General features: G+C 40.5%; 1 protein-coding gene across 1 annotated transcript; it reads left to right on the top strand.

Annotated features, from left to right (window-relative positions):
- Positions 1-624: 624 nt before the first annotated feature.
- On the top strand, positions 625-25,569 carry MED17 (mediator complex subunit 17). The gene is made up of 12 exons (XM_032426335.1): positions 625-1,125; positions 3,298-3,464; positions 5,399-5,618; positions 7,858-7,994; positions 8,083-8,167; positions 8,528-8,680; positions 9,597-9,727; positions 10,366-10,550; positions 13,133-13,270; positions 15,518-15,635; positions 17,667-17,826; positions 22,342-25,569. Exons 1-12 carry the CDS (start codon positions 876-878, stop codon positions 22,551-22,553), a joined length of 1,956 nt encoding a protein of 651 aa, XP_032282226.1. The 5' UTR covers positions 625-875; the 3' UTR covers positions 22,554-25,569.
- Positions 25,570-27,567: the final 1,998 nt, after the last annotated feature.

Below are 27,567 nucleotides of genomic sequence, written 5' to 3'. Positions count from 1 at the left end.
AAATGATATATACATAATTCCTTAGAGTTTTGTAATATAAAATAATCTATCCTCTGTGGAATTAATACTAATGACATACTCTTGGGGACTCAGACTGAAGTTACACTATTGCTTCTTAATCTTTTAAAGTATTTACTTATTCTTAGTTACTGAGGCATGAAATGAAAATTAAGCTCATATTACGTGACAGTTTCTATTATGCTTCCTGGAGATAGTCGCTGTCCAGGAGGTTACAACTAACAGGAAAACAGGCTAATTATGCAGTAATAATAAGCACGATTTATGTTTTTCCTCAAATTACGTCCTTATAACTCTGCAGACATGTTTCTTTAGGTGTACACCCTCAAATCTCAGCATTGTCAGAAGGCCTCTCATTGCTAAGACCCAGGGACCCATTCACTTCCTTTTCCCTACTTCTCTTCGCCGTCTTGAGCTTTCCATACTCCACCACCACAAGCAAGTTAACACTTTAAAATGCAGACGGACACCACGGACCAGCCAATCCACGCCCTCGGCACCGGATCCCTCCCCCTCTTCCTCCCTCTCGCTGCTGGCCACGCCTCCTACAGACCAGGAAGTTTTTCCCAACGCAGCGCTAGGAAAACCGGAAGCGCTCCCCCGGAAGGACGGAGCGCCGGCGCCTGCCAGTTGGGTTCCGGGAGACTCCGAGCCGGGGCAGGGAACTGCAGTGCATTCTGGGAAAGTCGCTTGGCCCTCGGCTTTGTGTCCCGCCCCACAGCAGGGTTTGGTTTTCCGAGGTGAGCGGAGCCACCGCGGTTCCCGGCTTGCGGGCTCTCCTCGGAGGCGCCTCTGCTTCCCACCTCGGGTTTTGGCTTGCGCGGGGTATCCTCCCGACGCCCCCCGACGGCGCCAGCATGTCTGGAGTGCGCGCTGTGCGGATCAGCATCGAGTCCGCCTGCGAGAAGCAGGTCCAGGAGGTGGGCCTGGATGGCACTGAGACGTACCTGCAGCCGCTGTCCATGTCGCAGAACCTGGCGCGCCTGGCCCAGCGGATCGACTTCAGCCAGGGTTCGGGCTCCGAGGAGGAGGAGGCGGCGGGGGCCGAGGGCGACGCGCAGGACTGGGCAGGCGCCGGGTCCAGCGCGGACCAGGACGATGAGGAAGGTAAGGCCCGTGTGTGCCGCTCGAGTCCGACGGCCGGTCTGAGGGCCCCCGTACCCGCCCGGGTATTGCCACTCCGGCTCTCCCGCGCTGGGCGAGATGCGGTGCGTGGGCGAACTTTGAAAACGCCCGTGCGGAAGAGTGATCGTGCTCACTGGGGTCTTTTCACAGCTGGACAATTTAGGGCGCTGCCTGCCTCTTAATACTCCTTATCCTTCTGCACGGTTTCTTGAGTTGGAGCACTTGAGACACTGTCACTGATGAAGTCTGTAATGTGGCACATTTGGTTAAGAGGCCTGCGGTTCATATCGCTGCTGTGCCACTTACTGTCCGAGTTACTTTGCTTCCCTGTGCAATGGGGATGATGCTAATAACACCTGCTGAAAAGAGGGAGGTCTGTATTGACCTGACTATGAGGTAAGGTCTAAGAGGTGGGCGGGGGCCAAATCATGCCGAGCCAGTAGGCCAAGATAAGCATTTGGGTTTTATTAGAAGAACAACTGATAGCTTTTGGGAGGATTTTAAGTAGACAGGTGTTTGTATGTTAAAAAGATTACTCAGGATCCTATGTAGCAAGTGGGTTACAGGGAAAACAAAACTGAAAGGAGGGAGACTAGTTAGGAAAGAATAGTAGAAAAAGTATGAGTGGGTTTTGGATTCTCAATATTGGCAGGGATAAAAAATACAATTCTTGATTTGGGTATGTGCAACAGACCCTGTGTAAATAGGAATTTAAAGATGGATTTTTGAGACAGTGGTGTTAGGACAGTGGGGGGTACATTTGGGAATAAAAAATAAATACTGTCTCGTACTTCACACTTCGGATTACTTCCACAAGGATTGAAATGCCAATGAAGAGAATAAAATAAAGATTGGAAGGAAGTTATAAATATAGAACTCTGGGAGCAGAAGAGACCTTAAGCAAGATAGGAAACACAGAAATTATAAAGCCAGAGAGAGAGATTAATTACATAAAATTTTAAAACAATAATGGAAAAAGATGCCACGAATAAAGTAAGAAAATAATGAGAGACTGGGAAAAGTATTGGCAGCATATAGGACACAGTGGTTGCAATCCCTGATGTTCAAAGATTCCCTGCAAACTGGGGGGAAAAAAGACGAATCACTGGAAAAATAGCCTGAAGGTATAAACAGCTCACTGAAAAAGACTTCAGATCTTACTAGTAGGAAGAGGCAAATTAAAACATCATTAAAACACTCTTCTCGTGCATAACGTTGGCAGCAACTTAAAAGACTTAATACCCGTGTTGGGAATGTGAATTGGTAAAACCTTTTTGGAAGACAGTTTAGCTGTTCAATATGTGTCAAAAGTATTAAATGTGCATTTCCTTTGACCCATTAAATGACAGCTAGGAATTTAACCTACAGAAAAAGTTACACACGTACACAGATGTGTGTTCAACATGTTTACCAGTACTAGCGTTAGTGAAACCAATGTAGCTGTCCATTAAGTAGGAATGGTTAAACCTACTGTACGTACATGCTCCAGAATGTCACACAGTGTTAAAGAATGAAATAGATCTATATGTGCTGGCATGGAAGTATGTCTAGGATATAATAATTGGAGAAAAAAGCAAGTAATAGAAGAACAGAAGTAAATGTATGTAAATGCATTGAAAAACATATATTAAGAGGAGAAAATTGGGGGTGGGGAATAAAGGAAAACCTTTACTTTTTTACTCTGTGACTCTATTTGAACTCTATACAGTGAGCATGTATTGGTGAAAATTAACAAAATGATTTAAGAGGTTGGAAGGCATGTTAACATTGTTTAATATCTGAATGCTGCTGTTATAGGTCATTTTTATTTTTGTACTTTATTTTGGAAGTTCCAATTATTCAAGTTTTAAAAGCTGGAAGAAAAAGGTGTTTTGCATAAATTTAAAAAAATACTGAAATGCCTACCTATAATGTTGGAATGCTAGATTTAAGCTGTGGAAATTAGATACCATATTTGTTTTGCCATTGTAGGAATGCTAACTTAAATATTTACAGAGATTCAAGAAAGGGTGGACGGAATGGGATAAAACAGGAAATGATTTGAAATAAAAAGTCATTGTTTCTTCTTTTAGTACTTGTAACATCTAAACGAGATTTGTCTTCTAGTCAGTATAACTAATACCTGTGAATTTCTTTTTTTCTTTTTTTTTTTAGGGTTGGTAAAATTTCAACCTTCCCTTTGGCCTTGGGACTCAGTGAGGAACAATTTGAGAAGTGCCCTGACAGAGATGTGTGTTCTCTATGATGTCCTCAGTATTGTTAGGGATAAAAAATTTATGACTCTTGATCCGGTCTCTCAGGATGCACTTCCTCCAAAACAGGTATGTGTGGGCTTCAGTTGAGTAATGGTACCATTTTATTAAGTCCCAGGATCACTTCTCAGGCTGTGTGCCTACTGTCTCCTTTTCCTTTCATGCAAAATTAAGTCCAGACAAAGATTTAAAGACTAACCGGTTCAAAGCAAAGGCATAAAACAGCATCTCCTTTATTTATTATTTTATTAATGGCCCTGTGACCCTCAGAAGAGTTAAGTTTCATTAGTAATGTAATACTTTAAAGTATCCCAGATCTTTTTTTTTTTTTTAAGATTTATTTATCTATTTTAGAGAGATTGAGAGCAGGAGCTAGGGGAGGAGCAGAGGGAGAGGGACAAGCAGACTCCCATGCTGAGCATGGAGCCTGTCATGGGGCTTGATCTCATTACCCTGAGATCACGACCTGAGGCAAAACTAAGAGTCAGCTGCCCAACCGACTGAGCCACCCAGGTGCCCCTAAAGTTTCCCAGATCTTAACAAATTCTTACAGCCTGGATCATTGATCTGTAGTGTGTTACACAAAAACGTGATGGTAAATATGGCTTTGGAGTCAGACCGACCTGGGTTCAAATCCTGCCTCTGCCTTCACCAGCCCTGGGTCCTTCAACAAGTGATTTTTCTTGAAGTCTCCGTTTTCCCCTTCAACCTCTTTTTAGGGCCTGGTTAGAAAAATTGGGCCAAATTATGGAATCTACTGAAAGCTAGGTAAAATTGTTGCAGTTTGATGAAGAGCATGTTTAGTTTTTGAACATTAGAAGATGAAAGAGAGACAACAGAAGGATGAATTGGTGAATGAAAAGCCTGAGACCAGGGAGGCCACTTAGGAGGTTCTTGAGGAAAATGAGCATCAGGTCCATGACCAAGTTAGTGGCAAGGAGAGGAAGTAACGGTTGTTTTTACCCTTTTGTAAGTGAAGTTAATTGAATATAATTACTCATGTGGTAATAGTTTCAGAATCTAGAAACACTGTGCTGGAAGACTTCTTAGAGACCATTCAGTCCGGTTCTCTTCGTTTTACGGAGAGAAAACTGAGGCCCAGAGAGTTGTGTGATATGTTCAGATGCAGTAAAACCAGTAGTTAGACCGCCAAGATGAGAACTCTAGCACCTTATTCCTAGCCCACAGCCTTTGCCACCTTCCTGTGCTCTGCCCACCCACGAGTCTCCAGGAATTTCCTGAGCTCTCCAAAAACTTAGAATTAGGTCCCCTGATACGGTCAGAAGATTATTGTGACATTTTATGAGACTTGGTGATTTTGACTCATGCAGTCAGAAGACTTTCTTGTATTAAATTTGTCTTTTTAGAAGTGTATCTGGTGACTAGAGTACACAGATTGGTGGGGATTATGGATATTTATCTATGTTTATATAATATATAGATTATGATTTCTCATCAGTTTTCCAAAAGTCAGCCTGTGGTGAAGTGCATTAATTTTAATGCTGTGTGCTTCAGTCTTTTTTCCAAAGGCACATTACTAGCTTGCCGTAATATAAGATAATTTTACAGCTGGACTCGTTGGGGTCATTTATTTATTCCAGAAATCAAGTATTATGTGCCAGTCATTGTTCTAGGGTCTGTGGACATAGTAGGTTTAACCATCATGTGGATGACCTTCAAGCAGGGATTACAGACTTTCATCAGAAGTATAATGAGCGCCACAAAGGGTGTACACATGGGTGGGGGTGGGCATGCGCACAATGTGAGAGGGGAACCTCATCTAAGCTGGGCAGAGTTGGGGTAGGTTCTGATTTGTAGTCCAGTGTGGTGTTTGTGGTTTAACATAAGTTTATTGGAGTTGACCAGAGAAATAGGTTAAGGTTACTTTTCAAAAAACAGTGTTACCTGCTTTTCCTTAATTTCTCAATTTTCTCTTGAATTTTATTATTAAGAGAATGTTGAAATCGTTTAAAAATACAGAACTACACTACTGTTTTTGATAGAATCCACAGACACTGCAGTTGATATCGAAAAAGAAGTCACTCGCTGGAGCAGCACAGATCCTGTTGAAGGGGGCAGAAAGACTGACCAAGTCAGTTACTGAAAACCAAGAAAATAAGCTGCAAAGAGACTTCAACTCTGAGCTTTTGAGATTACGGCAACACTGGAAACTCAGAAAAGTTGGGGATAAGATTCTTGGAGATCTGAGCTACAGAAGTGCAGGTATAGATCACTGTTAAAAACTGCTTTTAGATTGTCGTTTGTCAAAAAACTATACAGGATTGACTGTAATGTTACATAGTCTGTAATATATTGCTTCTCTTTAATTTCTGTACCCATAAACCTGATAAGCTAAAATTACTTTTATTGTTACCTTATATAAATATATTTACATAATTGAATCTAAATTATTTACATAGGTACTTTTAGGTACATTTAGCAGAAAGTTTATTTATTTATTTAATTTTATTTATTTGAGATAGCGAGAGAGAGCATGAGCCGGGAGGAGGGTCAGAGAGAGAGAGGGAGAAGCAGACTCCCCACTGAGCAGGGAGCCAGGTGTAGGACTCGATCCCAGGACCCTGAGATCATGATGTGAGCTGAAGGCAGACACTTAACTGACTGAGCCACCCAGACGCCCCATATTTACATACTTATTTTTATACTGATTTTTTCTTTTCCAAATTTTTATTTAATTCTAGTTAGTTAACATACAGTGCAATATTGGTTTCAGGAGTAGGATTCAGTGATTCATCACTTACATATAACATCCAGTGCTCGCTCATCATAACAAGTGCCCTCAACTGTGGACAAGGGGAAATGGGGAGATGTTTGGTGGCTGTAGGTTTCAGTTAAGCAAGATGAACAAGTTCTAGAGATCTGCTATACAGCACAGTGCTTATAGTTAACAGTATAGCGTGATGCACTTCAGAATTTGTTAAGAGGGTAGATCTTAGGTTAAATGTTCTTACCACAAAACAAAAACAAAAATTAACTCACAAAAGGACACAAGGAAACTTTGGAGGTGTTGGATATGTCTGTTACCTTGACTGTGCTGGTGGTAATATGAATGTTTGCATATTTCCAAACTCATCAAATTGCACATGTTAAATATGCATGGCTCTTGGTACAACAATTATATCTCATTAAAGATGCTTTTTAAAACAAACAAAAAAACAAGTGCCCTCAATACCCATCACTTACCTAGCCCATCCCTCACCCACCTCCCTCATCAGCCCTCTATCATTAAGAGTCTCTTATGGTTTATTTCTCTCTCTTTTTTCCCCCTGTCCTATATGTTCATCTGTTTTGTTTCTTAAATTTCACATGAGTGAAATCCTGTGGTATTTGTCTTTCTCTGACGAGCTTATTTTGCTTAGCATAATGCACTCTAGTTCCATCCACGTCGTTACAAATGGCAAGATTTCATTCTTTTTGATAGCTGAATAATATTCTATTACACACACACACACACACACACACACCCCTTCTTTATCCATTCATCAGTTGAAGGACATTTGGGCTCTTTCCATAGTTTGGCTGTTGTTCATAATGCTGCCATAAACATCAGGGTGAATGCACCCCTTCAGATCTGTATTTTTGTATCCTTTGGGTAAATACCTAGTAGTGCAATTGCTGGATCATAGGGTAGTTTTATTTTTAACTGTTTTTTTTTTTTTTTTTTTTAAAGATTTTATTTATTTATTTGAGAGAGAGAGACAGAGAGCATGAGCAGAGACGGGGGGTGGGAAGAGGGAGAAGCAGCCTTCCCTCTGAGCAGGGAGCCTGATGCGTGGCTTGATTCCAGGACCCTGAGATCATGACCTGAGCTGAAGGCAGACACTTAATCAACTGAGCCACCCAGGTGCCCCTACGTTCTGTTTTTAATTGCAAGATCTTGAACATCTTCCTGTGTTACAAAACAGCAGGTACATATAACCACCTACTCCTCACATAATTCAGCAACCCAGAACAACTTACTCAGATTTCTGAACTACATAAAAGGTTATCACATAAAAATCTAGGAACTGGTTGAAAAAAAGGTGGTATCCTTTTGTTCTTCTGGCTGAAGTCAGAACACTTCAGTTGCAGCCTTATTATAGAAACTTATCTCCAGAAGTGTTTCATCTCTCAGGCTTAAATCTGAGGAAGTACTTTCTAGAAGTACATCCATTTCATCAAATTTATCAGCCAAATTCCATTGGAATAAAACAGTTTGATGGCCCATGGAGTTCATAGTATAATGATACCATTAGATCAAGGAGTCTTTTTTTTTTTTAAAGGTAAATAACTTTTTTTCCTGCTTCCTTTCTTCCCTTTGCTTACTACCCTTACCCCATTCCCCCCAAAGCACATTTTGGATGGGAGTTTAATTTATGATTCAGTGAAATATTATATACTTAATGTATGTTAAATTAATGTGTTAACTGTTCTTATTTTCCTATTTTTAATACCCCATTAGGATCTCTCTTTCCCCATCATGGTACATTTGAAGTAATAAAGAATACAGATATTGATCTGGATAAGAAGATACCTGAAGATTACTGTCCCCTTGATGTTCAAATTCCTAGCGATTTAGAGGGGTCTGCCTATATCAAGGTATTTGTCAAGTACTTTAAGTAATTTCTTATTACTTAGCCCAGAAGTTAATTTGCTAACACCTTTTCATGTTTTTATTGTCCCATAGGTTTCAATTCAGAAACAGGCTCCAGACATAGGTGATCTGGGCACAGTCAACCTCTTCAAACGACCTTTGCCCAAATCCAAACCAGGTGTAGTTATGTTCTGCCCTCCAACTTCTCGTTCTGTCTGAGCTTACATTCCCAAATAAACTGATGATAAATGTAGAGACGAAAATAGGTACTTTGGAGTAAGAACAATTGGAAATTTATTATTTATAATCTGTTCAGTAACCATTAGTGAATAGCTGTGCAGTCTTTTTTTTTAAGATTGAACTTTTTCACCAGTTTTCTCTGTGTAAAAGAAAGGAAAATTTTTGTATTTTGGAAAGGATATGCTCTAATTATAATGTTTTCTGAACTTCCGTTATATGTATCCAGATCGTCATTTAAGCGAATTCATACATAATATAGTTAGATAATTGATATATACATATGTCCCCTGTCTTTCAGGTTCCCCACATTGGCAGACGAAATTAGAAGCAGCACAAAACGTTCTCTTGTGTAAAGAAATTTTTGCACAGCTCTCTCGGGAAGCTGTTCAAATTAAGTCACAGATCCCTCACATTGTGGTGAAAAACCAGATTATCTCTCAGCCCTTTCCAAGTAAGAGCAGCCAACCCTTTCGAGTGTATAAACAGGACTTTGTGGTTTGGGGAACAGAACAGAGGGGTTAACTACATATTTGGCTGTGTTGGAACAGTAAGAGCAAAGAGGTAGCCTGCTATCCATAATGGTAGCTCATAAAGCATGCAGGGCAAACCACATTGCTAATTCCATCCTGTGTCCTAAGTAGTGTAAGTGCTGGATTTTAAACAGTATATATTAAACATTTGTACTAGCAGTGCTGTTACTTGGCAGCCGTAGCTTTGAGGTGTCTGTGCTAACACCATTTGTGGAAGATTTTTCAGGGACCCTATCTTACTGTCTAAATGAGATGTTAGCAGTTATTGAATACCCATAATACTCCTAAATTTGTGGAAATTGGGATTTTAATTATATTACTCTAGAGCAGTCAGACCTGCCTTGGAGATCAGTCTGTAGTTAGCTGTGCTCTTGTTTTTTATGTAAATTCTGAGATGCATCTTCTTGGGTCTTGTCAAAGGAATGGGTTTTTAGAAGTGAAAAATTCCATCCTGGTTTTCATGGCAGCAAGGAAGAGTATCTGTCTTCTCATCAGTAAGACCAGATACCAGCTCTGTGTTTTTTTGTTTTTCTCAAAAATGGTGTTGTGTTTTGTTTTGCTTTCTTTAAAAGGCAAGAAGAAACTAATTAGTTAATATACAGCTTCTGTTCACCTGTCTTTAACCACATCTTAAGGTCAATTTGAATTGTTAAAATAAGTAATAGTTTGTTATACTCATCAGTAGTCATTTTGGTCTGAAAATGTTAATCATGAAGCCTGATCTTCAGGTTTAGAATGGATCTTTTGAGAATGGGCTCTGATTATACTTTAGGAAGACAGTTGTGCTTGTCCATGTCTTAGGTGATTTGCATCTGTTCTACTTCTTTTTATAAATAGGCTTGCAGTTATTGATTTCTTTATGCCATTCCTCAAATGATAAGAAATCCCAAAAATCTGCTACTGAGAAGCAAAGTCCGGAGGACCATCTTTATGTCTTAGAGCATAATTTGCATCTACTAATTAGAGAGGTAATGAGTGAAATGTTTCTTCTTGCATTGTAGTAAGCATATCCAGTGCAGTGAATGTGTACGAGCTCCTCTCTGTGACATTCAGTGTCTGTGATGTGAAAGATCTTTGCTCTGTGCTGGGAGAATACACAGGTCATCAGGATTATCAGTCTCTGTTCCCAAGCATAGCTTATAGTGGTAGAAATATACCGGAAGTTATATACAGGCACGTAAGAAAAGCATGCAGGGTGCAGAGGGAAGAGTGATTCTGATTGTGTGATGGGGAAGATGTCTTGCCAGAGCCTGTAAACAGGATAATCAAGTTATTTCAGGACATATTCTGCTTACAGGTTGTCTAGAACTGTGTTTCCAGAGTGCTGGTTCACAGTTCAGGCTAATTTCAAAAGAATCCCCTGAGAAACTTAATAGAAGTATGTATTCCAGCCTCCCCTGTTTTTAATATGTAAGTATTAGTTGTTTTTGAAAATAATTTTTTTTTTTAATTTGTAACTTTATGGTGACAGATGTTAGTTAGACTTGGGATGAATCATTTTACCATATATACAAACATCAAATCATGATGTTGTGTGCCTTAAACCAATATAAGTCAATTATACTTCAATAAAAAAATTAATAAAAAATGGCTGTTTTTGTTACAGTTTCATAAACAGACCTTGAGTTCCATCATGATGCCTCATCCAGCAAGTGCACCTTTTGGTCACAAGAGAATGAGACTTTCAGGTCCTCAAGCTTTCGATAAGAATGAAATCAGTTCACTACAATCCAGTGAAGGGCTTCTGGAGAAAATAATTAAACAAGCAAAGCATATTTTCCTGAGGAGCAGGTAAGGATGAACAAAGTAACTGGTTTTCTTGGAAAAGAAAACCCTTTATTAGTGACCTCGTACACATTAGTTTTGGCGTGTGCTAACCTTCTTTCCCAGGATGGCTGCAGGGTGAGCGTTTACAGCTGGGGATGGTCCTGTCAGGTTTGGGGAAGACTTAGCTCCAGGGCCCATGTCACCTTCCAGATGGTTTCTAACACTGGCTACAGTTTTGAAAGACACCTCACTAGGAATGTGCCCTAGAACTCCTCACCTTCTTCAGTGACTCATCCACCAGAAACTTGTTCCTTAACTGATTTTAATCTTTTCTTGAAGTTTTCCGTATTTTTTGGCTGATCCACTTTTTAAGACTTTAGAAGGCACTTTCCCATATGTTGACTTATCTAGCTCTTCTTCTCTGGCGTAGGTGGTGTGCGCCCGTTTTCACTGATGGGAAGGTTGAAGCCTAGAGAAGTGTAGCTCGCTCAAAGTTAGACAGCTGAAGAGTAGCACAATCAGGCAGTACGCCCAGGTCTGTGTAGCTCCGAAGCTCATGCTCAGCTCATGCTCAGCTCGCTTCTGTACACATTATTTACAAAAGAACTTAGCATGATTGGACCTCAGTGTATCTTTTTCAAGTGCTAGAGGTGCTCTTGTATTTTATTTTTGGTCCTTGGTGAAGAGGGCTGTTTGTACTTCTTTCAGAATTTTCAAGTGTGGGCTCACTCTGCTCTGGGTGATAGTTTATTTTTGATTTTCATTTTTTCCTGCTAACGCAAGTCATGGTCTTAATGGCACATTAGTTTGTAGTCTTTGAGTGGAAACTTACGTCTGCAGCTTTTAGTAAAATGAATTAGGAAGACATGTTAGTGAAGAGAGCATGATGCATTTGGGGAAAAAAATGTGTCTAAGCCAGGGCTCAGTCACCTGCTAACTAACTTCGGTTTCCATGTCTTTGGCCCTCCACCTATTTCTCTGTCAATTAGGGATACAGGAGTCTGGTCTTAGGATCAAATTAAATAATGTATGCAGAAGTTCCTTATAAATAATCAAATATGGTAGGTTACTATTGTTACTTTCACTTGTGCATTTCAATTATAGAAACCTTTAACCAAAAGTCAGGGGCATGGAAGTAGCTATTTTTAGAACCATTATACATTTCAGAGTATTAGTTACAGTCTTGGAAGCAGCAAAGCTTGTAAAATGTTCCCGTTTTCCCCAGTTATGAAAATAATGTTCCAGTGTATCAGCCTCATCTGTATAAATAGCGTACACAGCAAGACCAACTATTAACATGCTCGTGTGTTTTGATGTATGTGTGCCAGGGTGTATCTTTAAAAAAAAAAAAAATCTGGATTTATAAAATTTTATGTCCTGCCTTCACTTAATATTGTAAATTTTTTTCATCTTTCACTAGATGTTTTTCAGAGATACTTTAATAGCTGTGTAATATCCCATTATGTGAATATTCCCTGATTTCTTTTATCAATTCTCAATTGCCAGATAGTTTTTATTCCAGTTTGTTGAAACCTAATACTAAGATGAGCGCTCTCCTATACATATCTGTCTGCTGTAGGAATTTCTGAAGCGCTGTCAAGGAAACAAGTCACGGGGAAAAGGAAAAGTTAAGGGGTTGAAAGAAACCAGTACCAGAGCAGATGCAGTAAAAGCGCAAATCCCAAGCCCGTTTATGTAAATGCTCCTTGTCCTCAGTGGCTGTTTGCATTTCTTCTGGCCTTTTCCTTCTCTTCCCAATCAAGTGCTAGAATCAGAGAATTGGAAACCGAGGACCTCCAATAGTTTGGTTAACTTTCATGATTTATGCTTTTTCTGGGTAGTGGCTGTTGATTAGTGTGTATAAAAAGGAAGGATTCCTGGCTCTAGGGTTACACTCCCAGGTTTTTGGCTCTGGTAGGCTACCAGTTTTGTGCCCCAGCTCACGGGTGGGTAGCCTTAGGCAAATTACTAAGCATTGCTAGACTGAAAAGTAGGGGTAATAATGGTATGTATTTGACAGGGTTGTTAATGAGATGAAACGATAGCACTCATGAAAGCACTTATTCCAGTTTTGGTGCATAATGAGGACTTGAATCCTCTCTCATGTGTACATATCATATTTATCTTTCTTAGCGTGTAAAGTTTTCGTTGTGCAGAAAGTCTCTTTGGCTTCTCAGGAAAATGGTTGTCATTCCGTGACAGTAATGGGTCTCAGCTGTGGGCGTGTCCCGTGTTACTGGGGACCAAGGACTGCCATCTGTGAGTGATTTATATTCTTTTCAGTGCTGAGGTTTGTACCCGGAAAGTACCCTTCTTCCTTGTGTCCCGACAAGCTTTCCTGAGAAAACAAATGGGAGTTCAGAGGCAATAAGCCTGTGCATGAGCGTGTGTCATAGTGGGGCGCCGGGCACCCGCACGCCGGGTGGCCTGAGGAGGCTCTTGTCACCTCATCTGACCCTTTTTAAGAAAAGTCTGCTTTTCAAATGTGGTCCTTCCAAAAAGTAGTCCTCTCATTTTCACATAGCCATAACGTTGATAAGTGATTTATAATCTTACTCTTTTATATGATGACTTTCTAAAAAATGTCGACTTCTTTTCTTTAAAAGAACTGCTGCGACCATTGACAGCTTAGCAAGTCGCATTGAGGACCCTCAGATACAGGCTCACTGGTCAAATATTAATGATGTTTATGAATCTAGTGTGAAGGTTTTAATCACATCACAAGGTTATGAACAGATATGCAAGTAAGTATCAAAAATAAGTTATTCATTTAAAATGTTAAGTTGCTTTTTATGTGTTGATGTTTGTTGAGTGACTACATAGAGATTTTTGGATTTTATTTGCTACAGTGGCATAACATTCAGGTAAATGACATCAACTGTAGAGTGTGAGGATGAGAGGTAAGAAGGTCTGAAATAGTCTCCGTTAGGTGAATGTGACGTGTTTGAGTTGTGGTGAAAAAAAAAAAAATGAACCTCCTCATTGAGGGAGAGGCTACCCTACCTCAGACTGATCTGCTTCAGTTGCTGCCTGGAGGCTGTGGTGGTGAGTCTGGGCCATTTGTATTAGAGCCTATACTCTCCATATTGTGCCTGAAACAGCCTAAGTTTTGTAGCTCTCTCATGGCATGGGGCTAAACTTAGTCGAATCCAGTTCATGATTATGCCCTTAAAATGGGGCTGAGAGCTCTGTCCATCAAGAGGGTGAAATGAATTCTGACCCCACTGTTCACAGAGAAGCATTCTTCCTGATTTACATCCACAAATCACAAGCTAATATACAGAGAACAAATTGGTGGTTGCCAGAGGTGGTGGGGGAGGGGATAGGTAGGAGGGGCAAAATGGGTAAAGGTGTTCCAAAGGTACAAACTTCCAGTTATAACATACAAGTTCTGGGATGCAATGTACAGCATGGTGACTACAGTTAATAATACTGTGTTGTATATTTGAAAGTAGCTAAGAGAGTAGATCTTAAAAGTTCTTATCACAGGAAGAAAAATGGGTAGCATGTGAGGTGATGGGTATTAACTGGACATACTGTGATGATCATTTCACAATATATACACTTACCAAATCATTATGCTGTACACCTTAAACTAATCGATGATATATGTCAGTTATATCTCAATAAAACTGGAGGGAATAAACGAAGTTAATAAAATTAGCAAGTAGCCATGAAAGGCATTTTTGGCCTCCATTTGAGCCTCGTTGAAATTTGACAACTGGCAGGATATAGTCGAGTGCCCTTCCCCAGGTCAGTGTGAGTGAGCCCCTAGCAAACATTTATCAAGGTCCATGAGTGCCTGTTATTTTTCAAACTTTAGTTGCTTATTTCAGGCAGACCTAACTAGCCACAGTGGTCTCTCCAGTGAGCAAAACACACTAGGAGCAAAATCACCACTCTCAGGTGTAGGGGAGTATAATATCCTTAAATTGCTCTTTTTTAATATCAAGGCTTTAATTCACTTTTTTAAAAGCAAAAAATAGTCAATGAGCATGATTTAAAAGATTGAATATAGAAGATAAAAGAATATGCAATGGAAATCAGTCTTGCAGCTTCCAGGGAAAGATGGTGAGGTGAAGGTTGATCATGGTTTTCTGCCCCATACCTAAAGAAACAAGAAAATAATTGGGGTGACTTGGGGTGTGGTGGGAGAGTAGCTGTTGAGTAAGATAAAACAAGTTTGGCATGTATTTTAACTGTTACGGCTGTGTGATGGTGCCATTGACTTTCATGATAATATTCTTATATATATTACTATATATACAGAATCTATAGTACTATATACTTGTGTTTGTGTTTAAAAATGTCCATAATAAAATGTTAAGAGAAAGAGTGAGCACAAAGGAGTGGAAAAAAAAATATATCAGCATTAAGTTATTCACATTTAGAACTAAGACCAAACAAATGTGAGGTTATGGTTACAGGACCCAGGGGTTGTAAACTTCGGTGAAGAAGAGTTAGTGATAAACGTAGCCTTGATAGCATCAGGAGGGAAAGGAAGTGGTAGAAGACCCCCCCTTTCCTCATCCTTTATAGCTGGGGTCAACTTATGCTACTTAAAGTTGAAAGTAATTCTCTCAGAACTTCCCAGGAGCAAGCATTTCCTTTCCTTTCCCTTTCCTTTCCAGTTGAGAGCGAGACTGAGAGAGCATGAGCCAGGGGAGGGGGGAGCAGAGGCAGAGGGAGAAGCAGACTCCCCGCAGAAGGACTGCCCGAGAAGAGGAGCAGTGGATTGCGGTGGTTGGCTGCAAAGCTGTGCTTCCTCGCGTGCAGCCTTCTGAGCAGACTGGTGCTCAGTATGGCCTGGGGGAGTCGGGTGGGAGTCTGATGGTTAGGTTGAACCCAAGAAAACCCCTCTTCCCTGTGGGTGTTAGCACAGGTTATCCAAATTGGTATTTTCTGTTTCTTTGATGTTAAGGTTTAATGTTTGCGGCACTGTATAAGGTAATTTTGAACATTTCTGATTTTTAGTATATGTGTCTATAAAGGTCCATCCAGCTGCAGTTGAATATCGGAGTTGAGCAGATCCGAGTTGTACACAGAGATGGAAGAGTGATTACACTGTCCCATCAGGAGCAGGAGCTCCAGGATTTCCTTCTGTCCCAGGTAAGTGTTGCAGATGTCAAGTCCTGAGCCTCTTCCTCTAGTAACTGCTTAAAGAACAAAGTGAGTAAGAAGTAGTTCCAGTATATTAAGTTATAAAAAGAAAGCCAGTTTTTTCTGCCATTTATTTAATTTCTAGTGCACATTTTACAACTTACGGGTTAACTGAAAATGTTGATAAACTGTCCTAGATTTATTTCCAGTTAGTTTGTGTTTAAGATGAAGGACCAGGGGCGCCTGGGTGGCTCAGTTGGTTAAGCAACTGCCTTCGGCTCAGGTCATGATCCATTGAGTCCCACATCAGGCTCCTTGCTCGGCAGGGAGTCTGCTTCTCCCTCTGACCCTCCTCCCCTCATGCTCTCTCTCTCTCTCATTCTCTCTCTCAAATAAATAAATAAAATCTTAAAAAAAAAAATAAGATGAAGGACCAGCTCTGGGATTACAAACTTTTTATTTCTCATGTTTGTCAAGGTTTACAACCCCTTTGGGACCACATAAAAGTAAAGAAATATTAACCCCAGAAAACCAGGGAAGGGGAGATCCGATAGAAAACCGTAATAGTGGAATATTCTACTTAAGCCCTAAAAAAGAGTTCTTCAATATTATGGGACAGCATGGAAAGTGCTGGGTTCTAAACGTTCCAGTTCCACTTTGTGACACTGGACAAATTTCTGGACCTCTCTTTCTTGTTCTATAAAATTAAGAACAGTATTTTTCCTGTGTTCTTCATGGAGTTATGATCCAATAAAAAACGGAGTTGTGGGAGAAAGAATAGGTTTAGAAATGCTAATATGCCTTTCACAAAATACAGATTTATCTTTCACATAAAATTTTTTTAAAAAAATACTGATGCTCTCCATCCTAGAAGCAATAATCTTTTATACTGACTTGCTTCTTTGGTGCCAAGTAAATAAAATGCGTTTGTGAGGTATGGCAGCTCTTGGTTGATTACATCTAAAATGACTTTGGTTACCTTAAGCATACATAGAAATATATTGGAAGGCTGGTGGGAATCGATGGGAAGGCTTGCAGACCCTGATGCTCCTGCCTTTCTCACTAGTGGCAGAATGCACTCCCCAGTATATCAGTCCGGATCTTAATAGGAAGTAGGTGGCACACTCAGTCATTTTACTAAGGATTTACAAAAGTGTGGGTGTTGGGGGCACCTGGGTGGCTCAGTCGCTAAGCATCTGCCTTCGGCTCAGGTCATGATCCCAGGGTCCTGGGATCGAGCCCCGCATTGGGCTCCCTGCTCAGCAGGAAGCCTGCTTCTCCCTCTCCCACTCCCCCTGCTTGTGTTCCCTCTCTTGCTGTGTCTCTCTCTGTCAAATAAATAAATAAAATTAAAAAAAAAAAAAAAAAAAGTGTGGGTGTTGGAGAACACCAGGGAGCATGGTAACCTAGTGCTAGTAATAACCAGGTAACCAGGCCTGGGGAGCTTAGTGGTCACCAGTCCTAGGCCAGAGAGATAAGGGGAGGGCTTATGGGTACCCTGAAGGAGAGAGTCCTGTGGAACAGGCCACTTGGAGAAAACCAGTTGCCTTCTGTCACAGGATACAACCTCACAGGGGAGCGTACCGGGCGAATAAATGCCCCGACCTTACTTTCCTCCTCGCCATCCTTCTGGCTCCCATTACGTGGGTGGCTCCCGTTATCTGAACCCCACCCAGAGCCAGATGATGGAACCATCTGGGTGATCCTCCCTGGGCCGAGTAGGATGGCGAGTGGATTTGGAAGATATCCACCCCCTGCTACTTTGGATGTTGCTCCACATCTGGTGATCTAGGTGGGAGTCTCCACTTGGCCAAGTTTAGGTCCTGTTGCTGTGCTCCAGCCCAGTGGACAGGGAAGACGAGTCTCAGGCTATTTTAGCCTCTGCAGTGGAAGGTGGGATCCTCCCGCCAGTAGTCACAGAGGAGGATTCCTGTGCGAGGCAGTGAACACCCCAAGGAAAGTTTACAATCATGATGTCAGGTTTACTGCAAAGTAAATCTCCATGGCGATTATGTGTAAAGTTGCCTTTTTCATTTACAGATGTCACAGCATCAGGTGCATGCAGTTCAGCAGCTCGCCAAGGTCATGGGCTGGCAGGTGCTCAGCTTCAGTAATCATGTGGGACTTGGGCCCATAGAGAGCATTGGCAACGCGTCCGCCATCACCGTGGCCTCCCCGAGCGGCGACTATGCTATATCAGGTACGGGCCGCTACCCCGAATGGGAGGAGATCTCCGGGGTTTGGCCTCAGTGCTCACCTCTACTAGTCCGACGTGCTTCGGTCATTTCTCTCTGCAGTGAGTTCATAGAGGAGGTACACTGAACGTTTATCTGATCACGGCTCTTACTCAGAGCAACAGATTATTAATTCTTTCTAGCGATCATAAAAAAGGTTTTGTTTGGTGACACATTTTCCTAAGAGCTCTGAAAACTTCTTTCATCATTGTTCCCTGCAGTTCAGAACCTTTGAGGATAAATGCTTTTGGAAAAAGTACTGCTCAAACAGGCCAGAGTCACATCCGATCCCAAAGATGTAAAGGGATGGAGCAGAGAGGAGAGGTGATTTTTAAGCACCCATTCTGACTAGGGCACTTTAATAAACACACGTATTATCTAGTTGAAAATGATACCTAGTTGAAAATGAAAACTTAAGGCTTTAGTGTGGTCTTTTCTAATACCTGCTCTAAATATTTGAAAGCATAATTAGAAAATTTTCCCCACAGAATCATAGCTTGTGAATCTGCAGGCTTGGTCATTGCTAGGTCTTTACTGATAAGAGTTTTAAAATGCCCATTTCTTCTTTGCTGAGTGATGAAGCCTCATTAAAACCTGAAGTTCTTAATTCAGAATAATCTTGTCTTCGTCTCTCCCAGTCCTGATTCCAAATGTTTGAGTTTCATTATATATTAGGTGTGTATCAAATGTTATTTAGAAAAAAATAAATTGGTTTTCTGAAAATAGATAGGACATTTGACTTTCCTAAGCCAGAATTCATCTTGCCGCATTTTTATGGTACAAACAGTAATTCATGAATATTTATACCATGTAAATAAGCAAGCTTTTTGGGTTTTGGGGGGAGGGCGGTTAGCATATTAAAAGTGACAAGCACTTTTATTTTTTTTTTATTATTTTTTAAAATTTTATTATGTTATGTTAGTCACCATACATCATTGGTTTTTGATGTGGTGATCCACGATCCATTGTTTTCGTATAACACCCAGTGCTCCATGCAGAACGTGCCCTCCTTAATACCCATCACCGGGCTAACCAATCCCCCCTCCCCGCTACCCTCTAAAACCCTGTTTGTTTCTCAGAGTCCATAGTCTCTCATGGTTCATCTCTCCCTCCAATTCCACCCCCCCCATTTTTCCCTTCCTTCTCCTAATGTCCTCCATGCTATAACTTATGTTCCACAAATAAGTGAAACCATATGATAATTGACTTTCTCTGCTTGACTTATTTCACTTAGCATAATCTCCCCCAGTCCCATCCATTTGATGTAAAAGTTGGGTATTCATCCTTTCTGATGGCTGAGTAATATTCCATTGTATATATGGACCACATCTTCTTTATCCATTCATCTGTTGCAGGGCATCTCGGCTCTTTCCACAGTTTGGCTATTGCGGACATTGCTGCTATGAACATTGGGGTGCATATAGCCCTTCTTTTCACTACATCTGTGTCTTTGGGGTAAATACCCAGTAGTGCAATTGCTGGGTCATAGGGTAGCTCTATTTTTAAATTTTTGAGGCACCTCCACACTGTTTTCCAAAGTGGCTGTACGAACTTGCATTCCCACCAACAGTTTAAGAGGGTTCCCCTTTCTCCACAACCTCTCCAACATTTGTTGTTTCTTTCCCTGTCCATTTTTGCCATTCTAACTGGTGTAAGGTGGTATCTCAATGTGGTTTTGATTTGGATTTCCCTGATGGCTAATGATGATGAACACTTTTTCATGTGTCTGTTAGCCATTTGTATGTCTTCTTCAGAGAAGTGTCTTTTCATATCTTCTGCCCACTTTTTGGCTTATTTGTTTTTTGGGTGTTGAGTTTGAGAAGTTCTTTATAGATCTTGGATACCAGCTCTTTATCTGTAGTGTCATTTGCAAATATCTTCTCCCATTCTGTGGGTTGCCTCTTTGTTTTGTTGACTGTTTCCTTTGCTGTGCAGAAGCTTTTTATCTTGATGAAGTCCCAAAAGTTCATTTTTGCTTTTGTTTCACTAGGTTTTGGAGATGTATCTTGAAAGAAGTTGCTGTGGGCGATGTCAAAGAGGTTACTGCCTATGTTCTCCTCTAGGATTTTGATGGATTCCTGTCTCACATTGAGGTCTTTCATCCACTTTGAGTTTATCTTTGTGAGTGGTGTTAGAGAATGGTCGAGTTTCATTCTTCTGCAGGTGGCTGTCCAATTTTCCCAGCACCATTTATTGAAGAGACTGTCTTTTTTCCATTGCATGTTTTTTCCTGCTTTGTCAAAGATTATATGACCATGGAGTTGAGGGTCCATATCTGGGTTCTCTATTCTGTTCCATTGGTCTATATGTCTGTTTTTGTGCCAGTACCATGCTGTCTTGGTGATCACAGCTTTGTAATATAGCTTGAAATCAGGCAACGTGATGCCCCCAGCTTTGTTTTTCTTTTTCAACATTTCCTTGGCGATTTGGGGTCTTTTCTGATTCCATACAAATTTTAGGATTGTTTGTTCCAGCACTTTGAAAAATGTCATTGGAATTTTGATTGGGATGGCATTGAAGGTATAGATGGCTCTGGGCAGCATAGACATTTTAACAATGTTTATTCTTCTGATCCATGAGCATGGAATATTTTTCCATCTTTTTGTGTCTTCTTCAATTTCTTTCATGAGTGTTTTGTAGTTCCTAGAGTATAGATCATTTACCTCTTTGGTTAGGTTTATTCCAAGGTATCTTACGGTTTTTGGTGCTATTGTAAATGGAATCGTTTCCCTAATTTCTCTTTCTACAGTTGCGTTGTTAGTGTATAAGAAAGCAACTGATTTCTGTGCATTGATTTTGTATCCTACCACATTACTGAATTGCTGGATGAGTTCTAGTAATTTGGGGGTGGAGTCTTTTGGGTTTTCCACATAAAGTATCATGTCGTCTGCGAAAAGAGAGAGTTTGACTTCTTCTTTGCCAATTTGAATACCTTTTATTTCTTTTTGTTGTCTGATTGCTGTTGCTAGGACTTCTAGTACTATGTTGAACAACAGTGGTGAGAGTGGGCACCCTTGACGTGTTCCTGATCTTAAGGGAAAGGCTCTCAGCTTTTCCCCATTGAGGATGATATTCACTGTGGGTTTTTCATAGATGGATTTTATGAACTTGAGGAATGTTCCCTCTATCCCTATACTCTGAAGAGTTTTAATCAGGAAAGGATGTTGTATTTTGTCAAATGCTTTTTCTGCATCAATTGAGAGGACCATATGGTTCTCCCTTCTCTTATTAATGTGTTCTATCACATTGATTGATTGGCGAATGTTGAACCACCCTTGCATCCTGGGGATAAATCCCACTCGGTCGTGGTGGATGATCCTTTTAATGTATTGTTGGATCCTATTAGCTAGGATTTTGTTGAGGATTTTGGAATCCATATTCATCAGGGATATCGGTCTGAAATTCTCCTTTTTGATGGGGTCTTTGCCTGGTTTGGGGATTAAGGTAATGCTGGCCTCATAGAATGAGTTTGGAAGTTTTCCTTCTGTTTCTATTTTTGAAACAGCTTCAGTAGAATAGGTATTATTTCTTCTTTGAATGTTTGGTAGAATTCCCCAGGGAATCCATCAGGCCCTGGACTCTTGTTTTTTGGGAGGTTTTTGATCACTGCTTCAATCTCGTTACTGGTTATTGGCCTATTCAGGTTAATTTCTTCCTGTTTCAGTCTTGGCAGCTTATAGGTTTCCAGGAAGGCCTCCATTTCATCCAGATTGCTCAGTTTATTGGCATATAGTTGTTAATAATTTCTAATAATTGTTTCTATTTCCTTGGTGTTAGTCGTGATCTCTCCCCTTTCATTCATAATTTTATTAATTTGGGTCCTTTCTCTTTTCTTTTAGATAAGTCTGGCCAGTGGTTTATCGATCTTAATTAATTCTTTCAAAGAACCAACTTCTAGTTTCGTTGATCTCATCTACTGTGTTTCTGGTTTCTAATTCATTGATTTCTGCTCTAATTTTAATTATTTCTCTTCTAATGCGTGGCTTAGGCGTCGTTTATTGCTTTTTCTCTAGTTCTTTAAGGTGTAGAGTTAGTTGGTGAATTCGGGATTTTTCTATTTTTTTGAGTGAGGCTTGGATGGCTATGTATTTCCCCCTTAGGACCGCCTTTGCAGTATCCCATAGGTTTTGGACCGATGTGTTTTCGTTCTCATTGATTTCCATGAATTGTTTAAGTTCTTCTTTGATTTCCTGGTTGACCCAAACATTCTTGAGCAGAGTGGTCTTTAGCTTCCAAGTGTTTGAATTTCTGCCAGATTTTTTCTTGTGATTGAGTTCCAGTTTTAAAGCATTGTGGTCTGAGAATATGCAGGGAATAATCTCAGTCTTTTGGTATCGGTTGAGACCTGATGACAAGCACTTTTAAACAAGAGATTTCAAGTTGGTAGACAAGGTTTTTGTATTCATGGTAGAATGAAAGTTGTGGGACCCTTGTTTTCTAGTTTGGAAATTGACTATTAATATTTTGGTTTTGCTCCACAGTTCGTAATGGCCCTGAAAGTGGCAGCAAGATCATGGTTCAGTTTCCCCGTAACCAGTGTAAAGATCTTCCAAAAAGTGATGTTTTACAAGATAGCAAATGGAATCATCTTCGCGGACCATTCAAAGAAGTTCAGTGGAATAAAATGGAAGGTCGAAACTTTGTTTATAAAATGGAGCTGCTTATGTCTGCACTTAGCCCTTGCCTACTATGAGTTTTGTTTCCAGAACAGCTTCTAGATTATTTTTTTCCAGAGAAGTTTCCAGAAACTGACTTGAGATGATGAACTATAAGCACAAGGAAGAGAAATTTTCCAAAGAAGTATTGTTTAAAAAAAAAAAAAAATTAGCAAATGTTTACCTAGCATTTTGAAACCTTTCACTTTATAAGTGCCAAGTGCTTTGAAATGCAGATGCTTATGTACAGTTACAGGGTATGTAGTATGGGGAGATGCAAAACAACTTTTTTTATGCAGTTGAAATGTTACTAATTTATGGGTTTGAATTCAACTTTTTTAAATATTCCTGATGTTGACATCAAATAAAGCATATGGTTAAAAATTCCAGATATTCTCTGAACTCTTAAGAACCTTTAATCAACGTGTCTCATTCCACTATTTGTTAAAAAGATTGCGTAAGAATGTTTGAACACTCGTGAGTCAGCATTCCTACAGGAGTGCACTCACCCCGTAAGCCAGTGGAACAGAGGACGCGCCTGCAGGGGGAGCCCCTCCTCCTAGAGCTGCCAACGTGGGCACTTGTCTCAGCAAATCAAGTATCTCACTGTCTTATGTATGCCCGGGTCTGACCGAAACAGGTCAGAGCTGTTTGAGAGCTTCCTAGAAGGTGCCAGCTGAAGGCCTGAGGGCAGAATGTATCTCTGGGGCTTCCTCGGGTCCCCTTTTGGTCTCTTCCTCCCCGTGAATGATCTCTGTCCATTCGGACCAGATGTGCTTACACCTCGCCCCACCTGCCCCTGCCTCCCCCCAAGAGCTCTGGACTCCTCTTCCAGTGAAAGGCTTGTCTTTACTCCATCGGCGTTCTTTCCTGAGGGGAAAATACTGATGGATCAGTGAATTGATTACGTTTTACAAATAACATGTTTCAACTTCCTGGAACTAGTCCCCAATCCCAAAATGTGCCCAAGGAACTTCCCTCCATAAGAGACTTAGGTTGATATGGGGTCTTTTGGAACCACTATAATACATAAGTTAGTGTTTTCCTGATGAGAAAGGCTTTCAATTTTTAAGAGACCCTTTTAATCATTCATAAGATGACTGTGAAGTAACTTTAAAAGGTTTCTGTATTTCTCCCTTTTTCTTTTAAAAGAAAAATGGAGCTTGTAAGCCCTCAAATACCATAACATCTTTGTGTTTGTTTGCTTTTTTGTCCTCTTGATCAAGATACTGCATCTTTCTTTCCATGGAAATTTTTAAAAAATTGGTCTGAATCTCAATTATAAATCTGTATAAATCTTTCCATGGTGGCCCACAGAAGTTGCCTTAGCTAATTATCCTAAGCCCGTCTGTACAGCTCTACTCCCACGAGGAGCCGTAGGTGATTCTGAAGGCTCACATACTAATACAGCAAATCTCAAAGGACTTCTGCCAGAGGACTAGTTATTTTAATTTCCGTCCACTGTAGGTTGATACTTCAGTAAAGATAATTAGAAAAATTAAATTTTAAAGATACCAAATAAAAGCCCTCTCCTTTTATTATGATAGACATAAGATGGCTATCAAACATTTCTGAATGCTTTGTTGTCCGTCGTCATGAGCCAGTACAACAGGACCCCGCTGAGTGGAGCGGAGAGCGCACACACAGATAGGACCACCTCTTCTCTTAAACTTCATTTGAGGAGAGTGGAACAGTTGAAGACTGACCCCATCTTCATATGCCTTCCTATCCCCATTATTTTAAATCACCAGGTAGGGACTAGCCATCACCCACTATGGAAACTGAGGTAAAGGCGGGGGAGGGACGGGAAATGGCAGCTCTTGGGCCTTGCGTTGATCTACTGATTTACATTTTCCAGCTTAGTGTGGCAACGTGAAGGACCTGGCGCCGGAAGGAGGCGCTGCGAAACTTCGGAGACCAGTTAGAGAAAACCAGTTAGTCCCTCCCCCTGTGTTCACAGGCTGGCAGGAGCTGTGCTCAGACGCTGGTTCTGCCTCTGCTCAGCTGTATCCGTTCGGCAAGCCTGCCCTCTTGGAGCCCGTTCCCTTAGGTGTACAACAAGGGCAAGGACGCCCCTGCTCACCTCAGTGATGGTTCAGAGGCCTCAGGATGGTTGGTAGTGGGCGTGAATTCTGAAGGGCTGTGCGGCTGTAAGACATCAAATGCCTGTTTTCTAAAAGTCAAGCGTTTTGGACTTTGGTAAGCAGTTAAGACGCCAGCTTTATTTTTACTTATCAGTAGGAGAAAGCATTTTAGAACGTCCTGCATCGTTCAGATTCACGGATGGTAAAGACAGTGAGTGCATCTGGGGCCAGGAAGGTTGTTGTTTTCTCCAGCTCATTTTGAAAGCCATGCTCCGTGGTCAGTCTCTTTCCATACCTTTGTTCTTCACTTCCTACTCCAGTTCTTCGCGGCCTTACGTACTTGGGGCCAAAGGCTCTTTGAATCTCACTTTAGGATGGGAACTGACATAATAGACTGTTCATCCCTGAGAAACCCTGTGTCTGAAATGGCAAGCACTGGGACGTGAGTGCTACTTAGACGCTGTCAGTGACCAGAGCTTGGTCTTTGTTCTAAAGTTTGCTGTTCCTATCTACCAGTCCACTTCTAGAAATTCATCCTGTAGGCATAGTTCACAAAGCACAGATTCACAAAGATTACTGTATAAGGATTAGAGGAGGTCTGCAAAAGTGAAAAATTGAGACCAATCTAAACATCCAGATGAGGAGAAGGACTACATTATGGTAAAGGAGCCCCAAATACCGGTGCTCATTTTTACTTCTCTAAAAGTTGAGCTCAAATGGCCAAGGAGTTTTTCTGCTCCCAGTATTATGGCTCTCCTTGATTGTGAACCAGGAAAACCTCCATATTATTCTGTATTTGTTTTCCTATTTACTGATCGTAAAACATTTGTTGTAGAACAGACTATATTTGGCTTGAAATGATGGATGAAGAAGATGTTTGAGATAGAAAAGTAGCAGACATGGAACAGGGTAGAGAGCCCAGAAATAATCCCATACTTATATGGTCAATTAATCTATGACAAAGGCAAAAAGAACTTATGGGGAAAAGACGGTCTCTTCAATAAAGGGTGTTGGGAAAACTGGACCACTTTCTCACAGGATATGCAAAATTAACTTAAATGGATTAAAGATGTAAATGTGAGACATGAAACCATAAAACTCCTAAAAGAAAACATAGGCCATAATCTCTTGGGATGTCAGCCTTAGCAACATATTTATGGGTATGTCTCCTCAGGCAATGGAAACAAAAGCAAAAATAAACTATTGGGGCTTCATCAAAATAAAAAGCTGTACAGCAAAGGAAACCATCAACAAAAAGGCAGCCTACTGAAGATATTTACAAATGATAGAGCCAATAAGGGGTTAATATTCAAAATATATAAAGAATTGATAAAATTCCACATCAAGAAAAAAAAAAAGAAAAAACCTGAAAAATGGGCAGAGGATCTAAATAGCCATTTTTCCAAACAAGAAAAACAGATGGACAGACAATAGACACATGAAAAGATGCTCAACATCACTGATCATCAGGGTAATACATATCAAAACCACAGTGAGATATCACCTCACACCTGTCAGAATGGCTAAAATCAAAAAGACAAGAACTAACAAGTGTTGGTGAGGTTGTGGAGGAAAGGGAGCCTTTGTGCACTGTTGGTGGGAATGCAAACTGGTGGAGCCACTCTGGAAAACAGTATGGAGGTTCCTCAAAAAACTAAAAATAGAAATACCATGTGATCCAGTAATTCCACTGCTGGATATTTACCCAAAGAAAGTGAAAAGATATGTACCCTGTGTTTATTACGGCACTATTTACAATAGCCAAGGTATGAAAGCAACCCAAGTGTCCATCAATAGATGAATGGATAATGAAGATGTGGGAGATTATATGGAGTATTATTCAGCCATAAAAAAGAATGAGATCTTGGCATTTGGGACAACATAGACGGACCCAGAAGGTATAATGCTAAGTGAAATAAGTCAGAGAAATACCATAGGATTTCACTGATGTGGAATCTAAACACAAAGGAACAAACAAACTCTTAAATACAGAGAACTAGTAGTTCCCAGAGGGGAGGTGGGTGGGGGATGGGCGACATAGATAAAGGGGATTAAGAGCTACAAACTTTAAGTTATAAAATAAGTCACAGATTAAAAGTATAGCATAGGGAATACAGTCAATCCCGTAATAACATTATATGGTGACAGATGGTGACTGCACTTACCGGGGTGAGCACTGAGTAATGTATAGAACTGTTGAATCAGTATTGTACACCTGAAACTCCTATAACATTGCATGTTGATTGTACTTCAATTAAAACAGAAACCAATGCTGAGTTAAAAGTGTACACTTCTCTTAGTCTTGGCTATATTTATCTGATTAAAAAAAAAAAAGATTAATCCTTAAAAAAGACAGAGTAACACACAATCTGAAAAGCTTCCTGATAACTTAGTGAGTACACCAAGTTGCTGAGGCCAGTGGCACAATCTCTTTCACCTAAATCTATTCACCGCTTTTCTTCTGATTCGCTTTACAAGTACTCCCAATCTGAGCCCCTTGGACCCAAAAAAAAGGCAGCAACAGAGAACTATGATCTGTGTTTGCTATTCGACAAAGCCTAAAGGAAATCCTACACTTACCCAACAAAACTTCGCTATCAGATTGCTTTGCCAGAACACCATCAAATTAAAGTGATACCCCTGATTATTTCATTTTGACCAGGAATTGTATTTTTAAAAAATTTTTAAAAGGATTATTTTTCTTAGTAACCTCTACACCCAACATGAGGCTCGAACTCACAACGCCGAGATCAAGAGTTGAATGCTCCTCTGACTGAGCCAGCCAGGCGCCCCGGACCAGGAATTCTAATTGGCACTTTTGTATTGTTGATTAATAAAAACAGGAAATTAAGTTATTATTTAATACATTCATTCTGGTTAGTAAAAAATTCTTGCAAACCAAGGGACCTGAAGGAAAAAGACTTTTAGCATTTTTAGGGCCAGAGCCACCTGCACAGTCACTGGTCTG

This window comes from Phoca vitulina, unplaced genomic scaffold, assembly GCF_004348235.1.
Source record: "Phoca vitulina isolate PV1807 unplaced genomic scaffold, GSC_HSeal_1.0 scaffold34, whole genome shotgun sequence".
In the NCBI taxonomy this organism is placed as follows: Eukaryota; Metazoa; Chordata; class Mammalia; order Carnivora; family Phocidae; genus Phoca; species Phoca vitulina.
This window is presented reverse-complemented; position numbering and strand designations above follow the sequence as displayed.

Coding starts and splice junctions, on each gene's coding strand:
- MED17 (XM_032426335.1), top strand. CDS start 876: ATGTCTGGAGTGCGCGCTGTGCGGATCAGCATCGAGTCCGCCTGCGAG. Junction 1,126..3,297: donor GGACCAGGACGATGAGGAAG/GTAAGGCCCGTG, acceptor TTTTTTTTTTAG/GGTTGGTAAAATTTCAACCT. Junction 8,168..8,527: donor TTTGCCCAAATCCAAACCAG/GTGTAGTTATGT, acceptor CCTGTCTTTCAG/GTTCCCCACATTGGCAGACG.